Source organism: Sphaerodactylus townsendi, linkage group LG12 (assembly GCF_021028975.2).
Source record: "Sphaerodactylus townsendi isolate TG3544 linkage group LG12, MPM_Stown_v2.3, whole genome shotgun sequence".
Lineage (NCBI taxonomy): Eukaryota > Metazoa > Chordata > Lepidosauria > Squamata > Sphaerodactylidae > Sphaerodactylus > Sphaerodactylus townsendi.
The window spans coordinates 10296714-10316200 of record NC_059436.1 but is presented as its reverse complement, the minus strand read 5'-3'; the positions used below and the strand labels follow the sequence as shown (position 1 = coordinate 10316200).

At 50.5% G+C, this 19487-nt stretch overlaps 1 protein-coding gene across 12 annotated transcripts in view; it reads left to right on the top strand.

Annotated features, from left to right (window-relative positions):
• Nucleotides 1–940: 940 nt before the first annotated feature.
• ROBO3 (roundabout guidance receptor 3) overlaps nucleotides 941–19487 on the top strand; it is a 308273-nt gene continuing 289726 nt past the window's right edge. For 5 of the 12 annotated variants that reach the window (XM_048512421.1, XM_048512407.1, XM_048512411.1 and 2 more), the window contains exon 1: nucleotides 944–1248. In XM_048512421.1, coding sequence (XP_048368378.1) covers nucleotides 1074–1248 — 175 coding nt within the window. In that variant the 5' untranslated portion in view covers nucleotides 944–1073. Of the gene's footprint in view, nucleotides 1249–19487 lie in introns of all 12 variants that reach the window. The other 7 variants (XM_048512415.1, XM_048512419.1, XM_048512417.1 and 4 more) reach the window with 3 other exon arrangements.

Genomic DNA, 19487 nt, shown 5'->3' with positions numbered 1-19487 from the left:
GCACAGGCCCAGCCGGGCTCCTTTCATAAAAGTGAAGGGCCCGAGTGGGGATCGTTTGGGATACGTGACTTGTTATAGTTGAAATGTGATTATCATTGGCAAGCCCCATGTAGGGGCTTCCTCATACTCCCATATTCCCAGTGTCCAGGTTAGAAGCATGGAAGCATCTCAAATGTTGCAAAACCCAGAATCCATTGGGATTGTTCTACTTCCTATGGCTATTCTTCAAGGCCAAAATCAGATAGGCTGAGGCCCTAAACTATGTCAGATTTAAGAGGACCCAGGGTGTTATTCACCAATACTGGATAATCAATTTCGGTAATATTTAGTTTAAAAAACTGTATTTAGGAGCCCCTCAAATGTAGTAGAGCCGGTTTCCGGCCCTTTGGATCCAGAGCCTCTCTCTCTCTCTTGCATTCCGCTCCAGCCTGCCCAGCCTAAGCACAGTCGCTCGGCAGCAAACTCTGCAAAAAAATGGGTTGCTCTGGAAACACGCTTGGTCAGCAGGAATTTTTCCTCCCTGGTGGCACATTTTGGGAAGAGAAGGGACCGCACTGCCCCAAACGTCCCGTTGCAAGTTCAGCCACTCCAGATGGTTTCTCAACGGGAGGTGGCCAGCCTGGACTTGGAGGGGCCGGATTCAGCCCCCCCTGCCTTTCCTAGCCAGGCTCGCCCCCCCCCCCTCGCCCCGGGCGCCCTGGGAAAGAGGAGCCCGCCTGGAAGAGCCCAGCTCTTGGTCCAGCTCTTCTGCCAGGAGAGAGAGAGGCGAGGACGCCTCTTTCCCCTCCCCTCCCCTCCAGGGAGGGTTATTAATCTAATAATTAAACATTTATTGGCGGCGGCACCTGCTTTCCGCCCGCCCGGCCCCCAGGGGAGCGGCCAGCCCGGCCCAGCCCAGCCCAGCCCGGCGAAGGAGGGGAGAGGCGAGGAGGCGCAGAGCCGCGCTGCAGCCGCCCGGCGCTGGATGCTTGCACGACGCCGCCGCCGCCGCCTGCTGGTCCTCGGGGCCGCCCGGATGCCAGCACAGGCGCGGGCGGAGGCAGCGGCGCAGGGTCCGCGGCTGCGGCGGGGCGATGCTGCGCTACCTGCTCCAGACGCTGCTGCAGATGAACCTGTTCGCCGACTCGCTGGCGGCCGGCGACGCCTTGGCCAACTCCTCGGAGCTGCTGCTCGGCCTCAACTCGTCCGCCCTGGCCGCCCTCGGGCCCGGCCTCCTCGACCTGGGCAACGCCACCAGCAGCCTCAACGGTGAGGGGCCGGCGCGGAGGGGCCCCATCCCCACCCACCCCCGTCCGAGGGAGGGAAGGGGCAGGCTCTGGGAGCCGAGAGGGGCCGGGGCTCGGCTCTCTCCCTGCTCTCCAAACGCGCGCTTTGGCAACGGTGGCGGCGCTCTGCACATGCTCCCGGGCGCCGTGGTTGAGCGCTGCCACCTGCGCGCCGCGGCCGAAGTATGTCGTTGGGAGATGGTTCAGGGACTGGGGGGAAGGTTTGGGAGCGTGGCCTGAGTTGCGGAGGGGGGCGGTGAAAAAGTTGACAGGGGGGAAGTTGGGAGAGCGGGGGGGGGGGTTTCCAGCTGCCCGTTCAGACGTCCCCGTGTGTCAGAAAGGCGCGCTGGACGCTGTAGGCTCGCTCGCCCGCCGGGGCCCCGCAGAATTGAGAATTCCCCGGTGGGATCTGCGCAGTGCCCGGGAAATGGGCCCTGGGAGAGGAGGTGCTTTGGTGGGCATTCGTCTAGGCGGGTTGCAGGCTTCTTTCCTGACACTCCCTCCCCCCCGTAGAAAAAACCTCTACACGTGTATGTGTGTGTGTGTGTGTGTGTCAGCGTGGTCTTCAAGGTCAGGATTCATTACGGCACACCCCGATCTAGGGATGCTTACTCGGTAGTAAGTTCCTGTGCACTCAGTAGGACTGTCCCACGCCCTGCAAACCTTGCATGGTAGCGCATCTCGCGCCCTTCCTGGCAAGTCAGCGTGCTTTGGATTAGGTTGCAAGACTGGACTCCCCCGGCCCCTCCCTTTCCCCCAATATGTTTTGCATGCCAGAGCTCAATGCTGGAATTGCTGTGGAATACGCGGCACGAGCTCGCTGCTTCTGATCAAGTGCAGAGTGCATTTCTTTCTTCGCTGCGACAGCTCATTCTGCCTTGCGCATCTGAGACCAGGGTGCTGAGACGACACTCCTTTTCTGAGAAATAGACCAGCGGGGTGAGCATCTCTAGGCAAGCATGGCTCCCTCTCCGGTGTGTCCCCGTAAAGTGACCGCGTGTTGCAAAGTCCACGGAACTATTTCCCTGTATCGAAGGCATGTTTTCAGAGAGCGGCCCTCTGGCAGGTGGTGAACCCAGCTGAGGAACATCATGGCCAATTTTGGAATAAGAGCACTGCTGATGAATGCAAACTTATGACTCCTTATTAGGATATGTGGCAGGCTGGTAAGTGGTCACAGCATCTTCAGACTACACAGTATCCCAATACAGATGTTGACTGTGCAGACCTGATAGGGAATGTAGCTCGGCCAACTAGCGCCCTCTCTTGGAGAAGGTTAATATATCTATACCTGGTTTCCCCCATGCAATTCTGCAAAGGGTAACAGATAAGAAAGACAGTATCCAGGCTGTTCCTTGTCACGAGAATATGTGGGTCTTGCTTGACTTGGCTACTAGCTTGGAAAGAGGCGGGTAGCTCAATCTGTGGCCAGGTACGTATCTTCCAAAACTGAGTCTCCAATACTGCAATCCTAAACTGAGTTGCATCCCTTCGAAAGCTTAAGTCAATGGACTTAGAAGGGCACAACTCTGTTTAGGACTGCACTGTTTAATGCTCTCCCTTTTTCCCCTGGAAATATCTGGGGAGGTTTTACTTCATCTGGGGTGATGGTACGTGCTTTCTGCAGAAAGAGTTCCAATTTGTACAGATTCACACTCTGGTGACTCTTAGGAACACTTTTGACAGGAGCGTAACTTCCGAATCTCCCGCTTCCAGCTTGTGCAAAAAGGTCCCGCCCTCACTGTTTGCAGCAACCAGCATTTTCACACTGCTGCTGCCAGAAAAATTGAGTTATTCTCCAAGATGACATGGCTGGACCCCACCCACCAACTCTGACTTCTCGCAAACAGCTCTAAAGTTGTGTCTGGGCGGTGTCCCTTTTGAACAGCCAATATAATGATCTGATGCATCTCTGTTGGACACCTCTGCTCTAACAGAACACCTGAAGATGGTGACCCTTTCATGGACAAAGAAGACTGGCCCATCTGAGACCCATCTTACTGGCATCTAGTTTTCTATGTGGGGAGCAGATAAACTGAACGAATGAAAGAAGAATCAATGAAGGGAGCCCCCATCTGTTGTCTGTGGTCCAAATACACTTTCCCCACCCTCGACTGTTTGCAAGCACTAGACTTCTGTTGCACAGCATGTCAGGAACTTGGATGGAATGCTCTTGAAGTCCTGACTCCCACATCCCTGCATTCCCCATAGAATGTTTCTCCGTAAGCATTTAGCTGGAGCCATAACTAGCCATGTCTACATTTCCTTCAGCCTTTGCAAGGGCCAGCACCAGGTACTGAGTCACCTAGGGCTTAGATATTATTACGTAATGGATAAAGAAGCCAAAAATATTGTTAGCTCTGAATTGGCTTGGATCTTCAAAGAGTGTTTGGTCTGGAGTTAGGACTGGTGATAGACCTTTAAGGTTACAGCTGCTGAAATGCCAAGCTCTTGCTGCATAGATGATTTTGGTCCTCCACTGAAGTGGTGTTGTGAAAATTATCCTGGCAGCCACTACCCAATCAGGAGTAGATAGCCAGTCACAAGACTCTTCATGTTTTTCTCCCCCCTCCCCGCCCCCCTGTAGGATGCAGTGGCTTTTTATGATTGGCCGTGTTAGGCTGCAAGCACTGAACCAATGAGAAACTGTGATTTGTGACTCTGCCTGCCCTACTGCCCATCTTAAGCCTCTGAGCAAACTGATGTATCATCTTGAAAATGTAAGCATTATCTAAGCATTATCTAAGGTAACATGATTTCAATCAGTGCTGGTATCTTTTGTAGACTCATCCTCGCCCTTTCTCTAAGGGGCACAAGGCAGCATTATTTTCTTCTCCATTATATCGTTAGAACAGCCTTGCAAAACAGGTTGAGAGAGAATGGCTAGCCCAAGCATTGTTTCTCTGGGCCTGGTACAGAAGTGTAACAAGGACCCTCCCATGTACATGATCCTGTTGAACCGTACAATATGATGAATCATGACAATAAAATGTCTACTTGTCTACTTATTACAGAACATGTAATAAGATTGCAGTCCATTTACCCTGGGCCCTGGTAAGTTGTATTGTTCCACCTTCCCAACTTGTGAGTATCATGAGAGAGTGAGGATTTGAATCCAGATCTCCCCAGTCCTACAACAGTCTTACCATGTTTAATTCCCTAAGCAGCGACCAATCACTGCCTTCTGGCTACAAACCCTCCCACCAATTGGTGTGCAGAACTCAGTCCTGCACGCACATTGGTGAGATGTCTGCCCCTGGCCCACCTCTCCCTGATCCAGCAGCAACCCCGTTCTCCCCACCTGTGACAACCCTCCTGCCTTGCCCACCCACAAGCCACCTCAAAGGGGCTGACAAACTCCTTTTTCTGCGTCTCCCCACAACAGACACCTTGTGAGGTAGGTGGGGCTGAGAAAGTTCCAAAGAACTGTGACTGGCCCAAGGTTGCCCAGCAGGAATGTAGGAGTGCAGAAACATATCTGGTTCACCAGATAAGCCTCTGCCACTCAGGTGGAGGAGTGGAGAATCAAACCCGGTTCTTCAGATTAGAATCCACCTGCTGTTAACTACTACACCACGCTGGCTGAGGGAAGGTGGGATGCTGTACCTCAACTGACCATACTAACATCTTTTTCCGAGACAGAGTGTAAAAGCCAGTGAAGATCCACAGTGCAGGTCTGGAGGACTGGAAAATTCAAGAAGCAACTTGGTGATTTTACAAGGGAACACATAAGTAACGCAAGTCGGAACGGCAACCATTTCTCCTACCCAGAAATTATGTCTTTTAAAAAGTGATGGTGGGCAGGAATTCAACAGGTGCAGACCCTTGCATCACTGCAAATGCATGCTGCAGGAAAACTCCCAACTGTATCCTTTCCATCTGCCAGCGCTGCAGCTCTTAAACACACAGATCATCTGACAAGCAAAGACATCCTGTTTGCCTTGACATTTCTTAGTTCAGTGGTAGGGAATAATGCAAGAAAAAAAGAAACCCATCTGGTGATGTCAGTGATAATAAAATAATAACTAGATAAATATCGGAGGAGAGATCACCCTGATTGGAAGTTCCAGTTTTCTGCCTTTGGAAAATGTGCAAATGAAAAATGTGTCAGCGAAGCTGCAGACACAAAGCTTGGTCTCCGTCGGTGTGCAGGGGAGACCTTACCCTGGCCTTGTTCAAGCTCACTGTCACAAACAGGAGACACTCTTCATTAGCATTATTAATTAGTATTTGCTGTTAATGCAAATGAGGAGAAGGGCACAGAATTGCAAATCTTGTGAGTCAGAAGGGACCTCTGTTGTGATCCCGTGTAACTCAGCCCGGTTGAATTGATTTTTTCCTTCCCTCCCCAGTATGTAAATGATGTTCATTAAATGGTGTTTGGCTAAAGCCGGTCTTTCTCGGTGGCTGTCCTTCCAGCCTCTTCGCTGAAGCCAAAGGACAGAGGAGCTGCACCTGCCACCCTTGGGCAGTTGTGATGTCAGTGGTTGCTTCGACCTGCAATGCGCTTCCTTTCAATTAGCTGACTTTGATTGGCGTCCATTTGGGTCTGTTGCTTCCTCAATCATGTATTGATCTATCGATAGATGAATTATTGATAGATCAGCATTATTAGCTGGTGCCTTTAGTGTTGTTGAAAAGTATAAAGGTGCAGCTCAGAACTGGCTAGAACAAACAGGACAAATCTGGCCAGATTTTTTTTTGGGGGGGGGGGGCTGTCTGTACCCCAGCACTTGAGACGGAAGGTGATGTGGCACAGCCTAATCCTGTCAGTTCATAGAAGCTAAGCAAGGCCACTACTTGGGTGGGAGACCATCAAGGAAAGGAAGCTAAGCAGGGCCACTACTTGGGTGGGAGACCATCAAGGAAAGGAAGCCAATGGAAAGCCACCTCTGTAATGTGATGGGACTTAAATACATACGTACCCCAGCATTTGGAATTGCCTCCCAGTATGTAATATTGTGTGTGCCCGTTGCAGAGACGTATCTAGGGAAAATGTAGCCCAGTGCAAAACCTGAATTTTCTGCCTCCCTCCCCCCATATGGGTGGCTGCCCCTCCCACCACGACCAAACAATGTTTTTTTGCACCAGGTCTTGAAGTCAGTGTATGGACCCGGGGAAAAGAGGAGGGGGGTGGAGGGTGATTTTCTGCCCCCTCCGTGACTAAATGGCTGCAGCCCATGGACATTTGACCCCATGTGTCCCCCTGGGTGGCATGCCCCATGCCTGTTGTCAGAGGACAGGGAGTGAGCCATGAACCAAGTTCTGTTTTGAAGCTGCTGTTCTGGACAGGAGGCTGCCCTAATGTCTCACTTTGTGTGTCCCTCTTCTGGCTGCCATCTGCAGTTGCTGAAGATGGTTTTGGAGAAACAGGCCTCCTTCAGAAGTTACGCCCAAACTCATAGAAACTTCTAGGCCTCTCTTGATCAGTCAGTGGGGGCCGATAGCAGTCACAGTCAAAAACTATTCCAGTGGCATGTCATTTATTTCCTTTCTCAATTTGCAGACCACCTTTTCGACCTAACAGCTCCCAACTTGTGAACCAGTGTGGGGATGCGGTTAAATGAGTGGGCTAGGACCAGTGGTGGGATCCAAAAATTTTAGTAACAGGTTCCCATGGTGGTGGGACTCAAACTGTGGCGTAGCGCCAATGGGACTGGCCAGGGCATGACAGGAGCGTGGCTGGGTATTCCGGGGGTGGGTCATTCCTAGGCGGGGCTGTGGCAAGGACACAGCTGCTGCGCCAGTCCTTGGGCGGGAAACGAATGCACACAGGCGCAGGTAGCCACGCACGCCAGTGCACCTCCTGCTAGACTGCTTCAAGTTCTGCGTGCTACTGCTGAGAGGAGGGGCAAAAATCACGTGGCAAAATCAATTAGTAACCCACTCTCAGCACACACAAATAATTAGTAACCTACTCTCGGGAACCTGTGAGAACCTGCTGGATCCCACCTCTGGCTAGGAACCAGAAGAAGATCCAGGTTTGGATCTCCATTCTGTGGTGATGCTTAGTGGGTGATCTTTGGCCAGCCACTTTCTCTCTGTCTGTCGCACAGAATTGTTGTGAGGATAAAGTGGAGAAGAGGTGGATGACATTTACAATAAAACATTTAAAGCTGTTTAAAATGAGGCACATAAAATAAGTTATGGCGGTAGAAGAGAGACCTGTGATGTGTTTGTGTAAGGTTGACAGGCACTTCCCTAGAAAGACTGAGCTTCCCCTGGAAGAGGAGTCTTTTGTTTCTCCTGATGGTTGGTGACAATGGTTGTTTCCCCACTTACCTGCTGCTGCGCACTACTCTCCCCAAGTAGTGTGGGGTCCCCCGGCACTCGCCACGACGCTGCTGCTGTCACGCCCCCTCAGCGCGCGTCATTCCTGGCGCTCCTCAAAACGGCACTTTTTGGGTCGTGGGGAAGCCCGGGAGCGCACCAGAAATGATGCGCGCTGGGAGTAGCGCGCAGCAACCTTTGGTCGAGGTAAGTGGGGAAACGACCAATGAGTAGTCACCAGGTAGTATTTGGCAGTTGTGGAGGCCCAAATGGCTGTTCTCCTCAGTTCTTCAGGTTGTTCTCTTCAGTCCTCCTGAGCTTCTGACTGCTATTATTTCCTTCCTTCTTCGTTTTAGGACTGACAGGGAAATGGGAAAGATATATGATGGTAAGAAAAGAACACAAAGAGCAGCATGAAAGCATAGTTAACGCATTAAAAGCATAAGGAGCATAGGAGCAACATAAGAAGTGGAGCATAAAAAACCCTAATGGATATAAAAAGTAGCATAATTCACACAAATGTTCGTTAAAACCAGCAACAAGATATTCAATAAGACATTAAGTGTAAGAGTTCTGACTTTAACTGTGAATTTTCTGGGGGAACTTTCTGTCTGTTGCCGACCCTGAAGGCCGGCTGTGTGCCAGGTGAACTTCAATCAGCGTTCCTTGGGATGAGCTTAGCAATGAGGCCAACTACTTGGAGAAGCTACTCTCCTGGGGTGGAGCGGGTCTCTTGAGGGAGTCACTGCAAACGCTTTCCAGGAATCAATTAAAAGAGGGAAGGGATGAGACGAGGTCTCCTAGTTGGAAAATGAAAGCTGTCTCCCATGGAAGGGGGCTTGAAAATCTCCTCAGAGATGATAGCGTTCATACAGCAGATGTCTTTCCTAGTTCTGCTGTACTGCCAGCTAGGCAAGTTTGGCACTCATTCCAGACTTAACCAAGCATTTTACATCCCCAAAGTTATTTACAGCCCATTAAACCCATGAGCGAGCTCTGGCTCATAAGTGAGAAGGTATTACGTTTACTTAGCATTGCCTGCTCCAGGGAACTTCTGCTCGGGTGCAGGGGCTGGGCTGGCTGTTCTTTGAAAGCAGGAACCTGCTCCTGCCCTTTGAACAGCAACCCATTAGATGGAAATGAATTAGGTCCGTGGTGGTAAACCTTTGGCACTCCAGATGTTATGGACTACAATTCCCATCAGCCCCTACCAGCATGGCCAATTGGCCATGCTGGCAGGGGCTGATGGGAATTGTAGTCCATAACATCTGGAGTGCCAAAGGTTCGCCACCACTGAATTAGGTGAAGCTCCTGGTGTGGAGATCGGTGGACAGCTTCGTCTGCTGAACTTTTCTGAGCCTACCTTGGTACTTTCGCAATGACATGTTGGCAGATTGCTATTCACGCAGAGAAGCAGCAGACTCATTGATTAAGGAGAAAGTTAAATGTTTCCTAGGGAGCTACATTTCAGACAGGAATGCTGAGAGACAAGAGAGGGATAGCCTTCAATATGTTGCCAGCTAAGGAGAAAGGAGAAAATACTTCCGAGAAGAAAGAAAATTAGACTTGAGATTATCAGTCTTAGGACAGGCAGGGTGACACGAACGGACGGAAGGGTCTCTAACCTTAAAGACCAATAATCTAGCTGACCACTTGTCTTCTCACTTCCTTTGCACGCTAGATAGTGTCACTTCCAACACTACGAAGGCCAAGTTAGCATGCCTTCTTGGCTACACTGTCCATGTGCCTAATTGAGGGCTTCCTCACAGTTTTCGAACTCCCCTTCCCTTTCTTCTCCCCAGGAGACAAGTAATGTGATTTATTTGGGTTCTTGGTTTTGGTTTGAACTGTTTGTTGCCCTCTTGGGAAAACACAGGATGGGAATGGGAATGAATGAATGAATGAATGAATGAATGAATGAATGAATGAATGAATGAATGAATTCATTCATTCATTCATTCATTCATTCATTCATTCATTCATTCATTCATTCATTCATTCACCCAGGGCTCAGGTGCTAGTTGCATTGGAGAAACTGATTCATGATGCCATGGCTCAACAATAGGGCTTTTGCTTAGAATTCAGAAAGTCCCAGGTTCTATCCCTGGCATCTTCAGTTTAAAAGATTTCATTAGAAGGTAGTGTGAAAGGCCAATAGCTGAAATCCCGGAGATTAGCTGTTGGCCTGAGTAGACAATGCTGTCCTTGACAGGCCAATTTTCTGATTCAGCAGAAGACAGCTTCACGTATCCAACATGAAGTTGGCGCACCCTCTTAACCTTTGCAGGTTCACTGCTGTTTGGGGGGAAAACAGTTCATCAGCAGACCGCAAAGCCCTTCCCAAGATTTGCTGGGCATCCATTTAAACCACTGCAGCAGCGCTGGTTTGGCACACCCTTTGTCTGCTCTGAGGTGATGCGCTGTGATTTGTGGCCCTCGTTTCCCTCTCCCAGCAGTTGTCTTCTTCTGACCTGCAGAGGAAGAGGGAAGATCGAAAGCTGACTGCGGACCCTCGTGCCGCAAAATAGCCCTGCAGAGTGAGCAGGTGCTACAGTGCTGATGCTCTCGCTCGAGCGGCCAGTCGCAGCTGTCCAGCGAGCCTCTGAGGTGTGGCTGGGACCCTGCTGCAAGCAGACAAGGTGCACCCATCAATAAAAGGGGCATTAGAAATCAAGAGCCGTGTGTGTGTGTGTGTGTGCAAATGCTTGCCGGCCCGCTTGCCTTCTCCTAATGAGCCACTTCTATTCCTCCCGTGGAGCGTCAGGGCTGGCTCCAGAGGACTGGGGCGGGGAAGGGGGGGAGAATCTTTATGCATGGAGCGTTTGCTGCATAAACAGCAGGCCTGCTGCTCACACAGGGAGATGCGGTGGCTTTATTAACTCTGGCACTTTCCCTCTGCTCCGCATTAGCATAAGCTATTTATCAGAGACATTTGGCAATCAGGACAGGCAGCGGTTTGGAGCCCTTGTTTGGGGGAGCCGCAGTCTGCAGGGAAGGGAGAGAGGCACTGGGAAGCTTGGGAGAGAAATGGGGGGGGGGTTTGGCCCTCCTAATCTCATGCAGTTGAGTTCTGCAGCCTGCAGAGCTGAACTTTCCTTGCTGGGGTGCGGATGTTTGCAGAGAAACGCAGTCTCTGCTAGAGAATGTGCAGCCTGGCATGGTTGGCAGTGGGGAAGCTGCTGTTCCCAGTTTTGTCCCAGGCCTAAAATAAAAACCATGTATTGCCTTTTATTAGCCCCAGCCAATGACAGTGCGGTGTAGTGGTTAAGGGCAGTGGGCTTGCATCTGGAGAACTGGGTTTGATTCTCCACTCCTCCAAATGCAGGTCACTGGCTGACCTTGGGCCAATCACAGTTCTCTCAAAACTCCCTCGGCCCACGCAGAGGCAGGCAATGGCAAACCACCTCTTGACTTGAAAACTCTACAGCAGGGGTAGGAACGCAAAACTCCAGATGTTCAGAACTACAGATTCCTTCGGTAGCCTCTGTCAGCGCGGCCAGTGGCCGTACTGGTAAAGAAACTGGGATAGGGAATTATAGTTCCCTGGTATCTGGAGAGACCGCCGCAGGTTCTCACTCTGCTCTACAGAGTCGCCATAAATCAGCTGTGAGTTGACGGCACTTTCTGCCGCCATCTTCAATAACACGTAAACCTCTGTGAACTTCCAGGTCACAGACATGGCACGAGGGGTAAGATGAGGGGTTCTCGTTTGAGTTGAACCCCATTCATGTCCAAGCTCTCTGCCCACCCGTTTGTGTGGGTTTTAAAACCATTTTTAGTGCTTTTCGGTTTTTGGCATCTGCTGGGGGGTGCATTGTTTTGGGCTAGCAGCACCAAACTTTCAGGGATTATTTGGGGGACTCTCCCTGATGGAAATACTGCCCGGGTTTGGTGAGGTTTGGTTCAGGGGGTCCAAAGTTATGGACTCCCAAAGGGGGTGCCCCCATCCTCCATTGTTTCCAATGGAAGCTAATAGAAGATGGGGGCTACACCTTTGAGGGTCCATAACTTTGGACCCCGTGAACCAAACTTCACCAAACCTGGGTGGTATCATTAGGAGAGACTCCTAAAGATACCCGGAAGGTTTGGTGCTTCTAGCTTAACAATTGCACCCCTGACAGCAGGCACCCCCCAAATTTCCCCAGATTCTCCTTTTAAATCCACCCCCTCGGCATGGATTTGCAAAGGGAGAATCTGAGGTCCTCAGTTTAGAAGAAGAAGAGTTTGGATTTATATCCCCCCTTTCTCCTGTAGGAGACTCAAAGGGGCTTACAATCTCCTTGCCCTTGCTCCCTCACAACAAACACCCTGTGAGGTGGGTGGGGCTGAGAGAGCTCCGAAAAGCTGTGACTAGCCCAGGGTCACCCAGCTGGCATGTGTGGGAGTGCACAGGCTAATCTGAATTCCCCAGATAAGCCTCCACAGCTCAAGTGGCAGAGCAGGGAATCAAACCCGGTTCCTCCAGATTAGAATGCACCTGCTCTTAACCACTACACCACATTATAAGTGATGCTGTTTCAGGGTGGGGGATAATCCACCCCAAAACAGCATCACTTTGAATGTTGTTTAACTAGGGACCCCAGATCCTCCCTTTAAGGTGGATTTAAAAGGAGAATTTGGGCTCTCTAGTTTAAACACCATTGAAAGTGATGCTGTTTGGGGGTGGATTCCAGCATCACAGCGGCTGCCTGGGGGGGGGGGGGCGCAAACTCAGATTTTGCACCAGGCTCCATTTTCCCTCTATGCCTCTGCCCAGAGGGGAGGGGGAGGGCAGGGCAGGGGAGTCTGCCATCCCCGACCTTGGAGAGCTGCTTTTATAAATGCTAGGCCAGGGGCGGGGCTTGGGGAGGCGTTGGGGGTGGCCCCACCCCCGAGCCCCTCCCATAAAAAATCTATACTTATGTCCCTGCCCCCAGATCTCTTCTTCTGCTGGATATTACTACCAAGGCGTATTCCAAAAGGATTTGGGGGAGAGAAAATGCCTCAGGATGTGGTGTGGAGTCCTATGAAATAGTGAGCATAATTAAATTAATGGCATTAGCAGGGGTGGACTGGCTGTTTAATGTACAGGGAAATTTCCCCAATGAGCCACTGCCCTAGAGGGGCACTAGTGCCAAGAGAAGACAAAGAAGAGATTTATACCCCACTTTTCGCTCCTGTAAGGAAGCTCAAGGTGGCCCATAAGCTCCTTTCCTCTCCATTCCCCACAACAGACACCTTGTGAGGTAGGTGGGGTTCAGAGATCTATTCAGAGTAGGCCTTGCTCAGACTGAAATAGATTCAGCTGTACTTACTCACCATTCACTTATCACAATACGTGACTAACACAGAGAATCATAGAGTTGGAAAGGGCCAACCATCTGGTGCAGCCCCCTTCTCAATGCAGGGTCTGCCTAAAGCATCCCTGGCAAAGTCTTCACTCAGCCACTGCTTGAAGACTGCCAGAGCGGGTGAGCTCTCCACTTTCTTAGGCAGCCAACTCCACTGCTAAACTACTCTCACTGTAAAAACAACATTCCTAATGGCCATATGACTGTGTCAGTTAGGCAGAAGTTGGCATAAAAGCAAAAACCTCATGTTTCATTCCACAGTACTTGGATGGGTATGTAATATTTCAAGATGTTAGTGATTTTTTTCCGAGAAAGCAAACATTGCCTTCTTTAAAAGAATGGCTCGATTTTTTATTTTCATTTTTAAGTTCGCAATACCTTTATTCTGTGTAGCGGCAATAACTCCAAAGGGCTTTTCAGCATTGATTTGTTGCAGGACACCTCTTTAAGGGAAGTCCGCTTGAACTGACTTTGCTTTGCAAGAAATAAACCATCGCTTCTGTTTCTGGCATGCAAACAAGACTGACAACTGAGCAGGAAAAAACACATGGCTTGGTGTGCTGTTACACCCCTAACAGCAGCTTGAGTGCCAGATGAACCCTTCACGGCTTGTCCAAGACTGAAACCCAGAGGTGGGATCCAGCAGGTTCTCACAGGTTCCCGATAGTATGTTACTAATTATTTGTGTGTGCCAAGAGGGGGTTACTAATTGGTGATTTTGCCATGTGATTTTTGCCTTAGTTACGCCCCTTGTTTCAGCAGTAGCGCGCAGAACTTGAAGCAGTCTGGCAGGAGGTGCACCGGCGTACGTGGCAGCCTGCGCCTGCGTGCATTCATTTCCCACCCAAGGACCGGCACAGCGGCTGTGTCCTTGCCGCAGCCCCGCCCAGGAATGCCCCGCCCCCGTCATGCCCGCCCCCGTCGTGCCCCGCCCAGCCCCATTGGCACTACGCCACAGTTTGAATCCCACCACCATGGGAACCTGTTACTAACATTTTTGGAACCCACCACTGCTGAAAACTTATTATCACCTGTAAACTTTTGCAGCGAAAGCAGTTTTTAATGGCACAAGAGCAGGGGCCCACTGGAAAATTGGCAATCCCGAGCCCAAATCTATCACTAAGCCCAATTCTACTGCTCCCTTGATAGCAGTTGCTGTTACTTGACTCAGCTCTTGCTGGTATCAATTTAGTGCATCAGCCATTCATGAGTGGGAACTTTCATGTCGGGTATGAACAGACGGACAAGACATGAAAGGACCAATTGTCAAAGGCTTTCATGGGTGAGATCGACTGGCTTTTCCGGGACAAAGTCCTTTAATGTCTGGTTGTTGTGGGTTTTCCAGGTTGTAGGACCATGATCTGGTAGTTTTTGCTCCTAAGGAGATCATGGCTACATAACCTGGAAAACCCACGACAACCAGATTTTGTAAATCTAGGGTTTTTTAAATTGTTTCCATCTTTGTGGCATGTGTTGCCATTGCTGAGAGGTGTTCTGGTGGTCCCAAGAAGGTTCCGTAGGCCTGTGCAGATTTTACACGGAACGTTTACTCTTGATTGACGTCTATTAGCTGGGCAACAGCACTGGCCCGGAGAGGGCCTGTTTATCATTCCCTTGGAAACCGCTTCTCTCTTGCCGGCGTGCCCTCAGCAGGACGCGGCCAATCCATAGGAATCACGCCGAGGGGCCTCCTTGCTGGAGATGATGACATCGCTTCCCCAGATTGTGGCTGAGCCAAGCCATTTTCAGAGGCAGAATCGTTCAGGTGAGAAAGTTGGAAGTCCAGCCAAGCGAATGGGCCATTAGGTCAGTCAGCTTTGCTGTGTGCATCAAAGGGGCATATTGTCAGAAGGCATTGATTATAGCACAGTTTGGAGTTCTGTGCAGTTGGGGTTGTGTTTACCCAACTGTGGAGAGAGAAAAAAAAACCAGATTTGGAAGCTGTGTGGGGCATTCAAGCATCTCCAGTTTTGTAGCTTGTTTGGGCTCTTTTGGTACTTAAGACCCGGCAGCCACATGCTTGGAACTGCGTAAATCTCTATAGGATAGTTCCATGACTCTTCCTTCCAGAGCCAGGGTGGTGTAGTGGTTAAGAGCAGGTGCACTGTAATCTGGAGAACCGGGTTTGATTCCCCACTCTGCCACTTGGGCTGTGGAGGGTTATCCGGTAAACCAGATTAGCTTGTGCACTCCAACACATGCCAGCTGGGTGACCTTAGGCTAGTCACAGTTGTTCAGAACTCTCTCAGCCCCACCCACCTCACAGGGTGTTTGTTGTGTTGAGGGGGGGGGGGAGAAAGGGAAAGGAGATAGTACGCCCCTTTGAGTCTCCTTACAGGAGAGAAAAGGGGAACATAAATCCAAACTCTTCTTCTTCTTTCTTCACATTCCTGCAGGGTTGAATGAGATTGGATTCCTCCTCCCCAGCATCTGCTTTTTGCAGTTCTGGGATGGATTGGTGGGGGGGGGGGGGAGCAATCATAGCTTCCACTAACTCAGCAATATCCTCTTTGTTGACTCAGTGGGTAATACAGAGGCCGGTGGTTATATAGTGCTGAGTCATGTTTTGAGTAAGGCTGCGCAAAAGCCTTTCTCATCAGGCGTTGCTGCAAAGCACAGTGGAAGATGGAGTTGCATTCGGACGCCAGATCTCGTTCGGACATCAGATCCCGACTTCATGTGAGAGTAAAGGGCTGGATCCAGCATTAGTCTGATATGAAGCAAGTCAGGCCATGTGTCGGGGGGAGGGGCTTACACACCTGGGTTGGCCTGGCTGAATGAGCCACCAAATTCAGGGCTTTTCTTAGGACTGAAGAAAAAGGCAGAGGGGACAGGCGGATAACAAACCAAGCCTGGCCCCGTCTTATAGGACCTTGACTCTGCAACTCGATATACCCTGCTTTCCCCCCTGCTCCTGCCAGCCGCCTTCTCGCCATGTGTTTTCCCCACACGCTGAGTGCACGGAGTGGGTTATTAATTAGCTGCTTTGTCTCTAAGTAGCTGGAGCGGAGCTGAGCTGCCTGTCTTGCTGGCAGGAGGGGAGTCACCACGGCGAGGAGTCTGGGGGGCTCGGAGTGAGTCAATCACCCTCAAAAAGAGATATATTACTCCCTCTCCTGCACTCGCTTTGCGGCTGGCACTGCCCCCAGTCTCGGTGCCCCTGTCGGCCTCTGGCATCAGGAAGAGGCAGCTGTTTGAACTCCATGAATCAGCCATGGTCGGTTGGCTGGCTGTTGGGTGTGTGTGAGAGAGAGAGAGAGAGAGTGTGTGTGTGTGTGTGTGTGTGTGTGTGTGTGTATTAGCAGAGTAGAACAGAAGAGACAGATTCTCAGTTGCTTTTTATATATGAGTTTATCAACTATAAAGGGCGGGTTACATGGAGACAAAATAAGAAATCCTTTCTTTCCTGTTACCCATCTACATCACTGTAGATGTACATCATTTCTCTCTTTCTCCTAATACTAGAACCAGGGGGCATTCATTGAAAATGCTGGGGGGAAGAATTAGGACTAATAAAAGGAAACACTTCTTCACACAACGTGTGATTGGTGTTTGGAATATGCTGCCACAGGAGGTGGTGATGGCCACTAACCTGGATAGCTTTAAAAAGGGCTTGGGCAGATTTATGGAGGAGAAGTCGATCTATGGCTACCAATCTTGATCCTCCTTGATCTCAGATTGCAAGTGCCTTAGCAGACCAGGTGCTCAGGAGCAGCAGCAGCAGAAGGCCATTGCTTTCACCTCCTGCACGTGAGCTCCCAAAGGCACCTGGTGGGCCACTGCGAGTAGCAGAGCGCTGGACTAGATGGACTCTGGTCTGATCCAGCAGGCTAGTTCTTATGTTCTTATGTTCTGTACGTTTGGTTACATCTTGCTACCTATCTGCTGTCTCACATGATGTCGTCTACCTTGTGTCTCCTCTCTGGTGTCGTGTCTGCTCAAACAAAGAAACAGAGTTAACTTTATAACTTCAGATGTATGTGCTCAATAACATGCACGCACTGGCTATCTGACTGACCAATAGCTAATCAATAGACCAGGTCATAAACAGTGACTTCAGCAACTTGTTTACGGACAAACAGTTAGCCTTTTTATGACTGAGTTGTGACAGACACTTGCGAAATCCCAACACTGGCTCCCACCCCATCGGGGAAGGGGTCGACAAGAGGATTTAATCTGTGCCCCAGGACCGGTTTGCCCTTCTGTATTGTGGCAGAATGGCTCAGGCGACCTGCTGGCATCCTGACGCAGCTTTGTGGCCATCCCTCCCACTCTTGGCTCTGTTTGACTGACGCAGAGCGCGGCCTTCTCCTGGAAATGAGATTCCTCATGCGATACTCATGCTGGTTCAAGTGGTCGGTCTTGTTGCCAGGAATATTATCAGAGATGCTCAAACCCCTGGTGTTGTGGTCCACGTCCTGCTCACCAGTTGCAAGCAGGGACCCTGTTTTTCCTTGAGCAGTTAAATCTGTCCCTGACTATCTCCAGCCTCGTTGGTAAATTACCTTCTGCTTATTAAACTAGTACAGGGTGATTGGCAGCATTTCACCCAAGAGTATGCCCCTGCAGCCCAATGGCAGTACTAGTCCCTTGGCAGCAAAGCATTTAAATAAAGAGTTAGCAAGTTAGTCGGGCAGTTATTTTTTTTGAAAATTCTGTTTTGAGCAAAGATTTTACCATTGGATCTTCATCAAAGTCTTCATGGTGTATTTGAAGTTCCATCAAGTCACAGCTTACTTATGGCGACTCCAGCAAGGGGCTTTCAAGGCAAGGTGAAGCAGAGGTGGCTTGTCATGGCCTTCTCCTGCTGAGTCTTCCTTGGAGTTTTCCTTTCCAAGTACTGACCCTGCTTACCTTCTGAGGTCTGGTGAGGCTGGGCTTACCACGGTGCCTTCCCTCCGAGCCTTTGTTAGCAGCATTCTTTCACGCATGCGTGTTTTTGCATAGCTTCGCGGGAGTCATAATTCTCTGTGACATTTGATTAACTGACCTGTAACCATTCATGACCCTGTGAGTTAATCGGTTTCACCTACTGCCCAAGTGCAAGAGCAAGGCAGAAAGACTGGAACTCCATCAACAACTGCACAGCTCTCCAACAGCTCCTTGAGTTGGGTGGCAGCCAGACAAGGAGACGTAAGGCTTAACTCACGAGTGATCACAGCTGTCAAAAATGCTGTGTTTGGCTGCAGAACGTGTTCATGATAAAGTTTGTGCAGGGCCTTGTGATGGACTTAGACCAGACCTGGGCATTATAAAGCCCGCGGGCCACATCCGGCCTGCCTGATGACCCTGACTGGCCCCCCTGCAGTGCTGGGGAGAGAGGCGCCTTTGAAAGTCCCGCAGAAGCCGGTTGCCTTGGCTGCCGGCTTCTGTGGAGTTTTCAAAAGTGCCTCGCCCCTCTGCCTTGCTGGGGAGCGAGGTGTCTTTGAAAGCCCTGCAGAAGCCGGTTGCCTTGGCTGCCGGCTTCTGCGGGGCTTTCAAAAGCGCCTCGCCCCCCTGCCTTTTGGCCTGGCCCTCCACAATATTTTCTGTTTCTTATGCGGCCCCAAGGAAAAAATAATTGCCCACCCCTGACTTAGACACAGGTGGGCACTGGAGAACTTGGCCAAGCTTTTTCACTGACCTAGACCAGACTTTTTTCCTTATATGTTGAGTAAGCTGCTGACTGGTTCACCTTGGTGCTGTTTGTCGAAATGCATCTTAAGTGTCCTCCAAGGTATTTTGTGTCTGTGCAGCAGCCAGTCGTGTTGCACAGCCAGATTGGGCCTCGGTAATAAGTGTCAAATCTTCTGCTTGTCTGTTTGGGGTTTCTTTATACTTCCTGTGGCCTTTAGTCACAGCAGCAAACTGGCTACAGCTGAAAATGGTCCATCACTTTCTGAAGCTGAGCTCCAGGCAGGACCTGGGAGTCCCCCAGAATTACAGCTGGTCTCCAGAATACAGGGATCAGTTTCCCTGGAGAAAATGGAGGCTTTGGAGGGTGGACTCCAAGGCATTGCACCCCGACTGACATCTGGGTCCTCCCCAGGCTCCATTCCAGTGGCGTAGCTACAACGGGGGCATACGGGGACAAACACCCTGGGTGCCCGCCAGTGAGTCACATGGAGGGGCAGGAAATCGGCCTCACACTTGTGACCCACCATGCCCTGGCCCTCCTGGCTGGCCCCCTCTTGCTCGGGCCAAGTGAGAGGGAGGTGGCTGGGCTGTGGACTGTGTTGGGATAAGTGCTCCTGGTAGTTGGAGATTATCTCTTATCGTAGTTAGCAGAGCGGCAAAGGTGGCTAGAACACAGCAGAAGCCTTACCTCGTGTGCATGCGTGCGCGTGATGGATCCCAATGTGCGGCAAGCTTACACAAAAGAAAGTCGGAGTCAGTTGTAGTTTCTAATTTAATAAAAAGAGTATTTATTAGTGAACTCCATTCTGGATAGAAAGGTAAGTAGATAGAGTCACTATGCTATCCTAATCTAGCTGGATGGAGATGGATGCGAGGAGCATCCATCCTCTCTCTAGGCATGGTAGGAACAAGAATGGAGGAAAGGGAATCGAGGAAGAGAGCGGAAGGAAGGAAGTCCCTAGGAGTATCAGGATCCTAACATCAAAGGGATAGGAAACCAGCATGA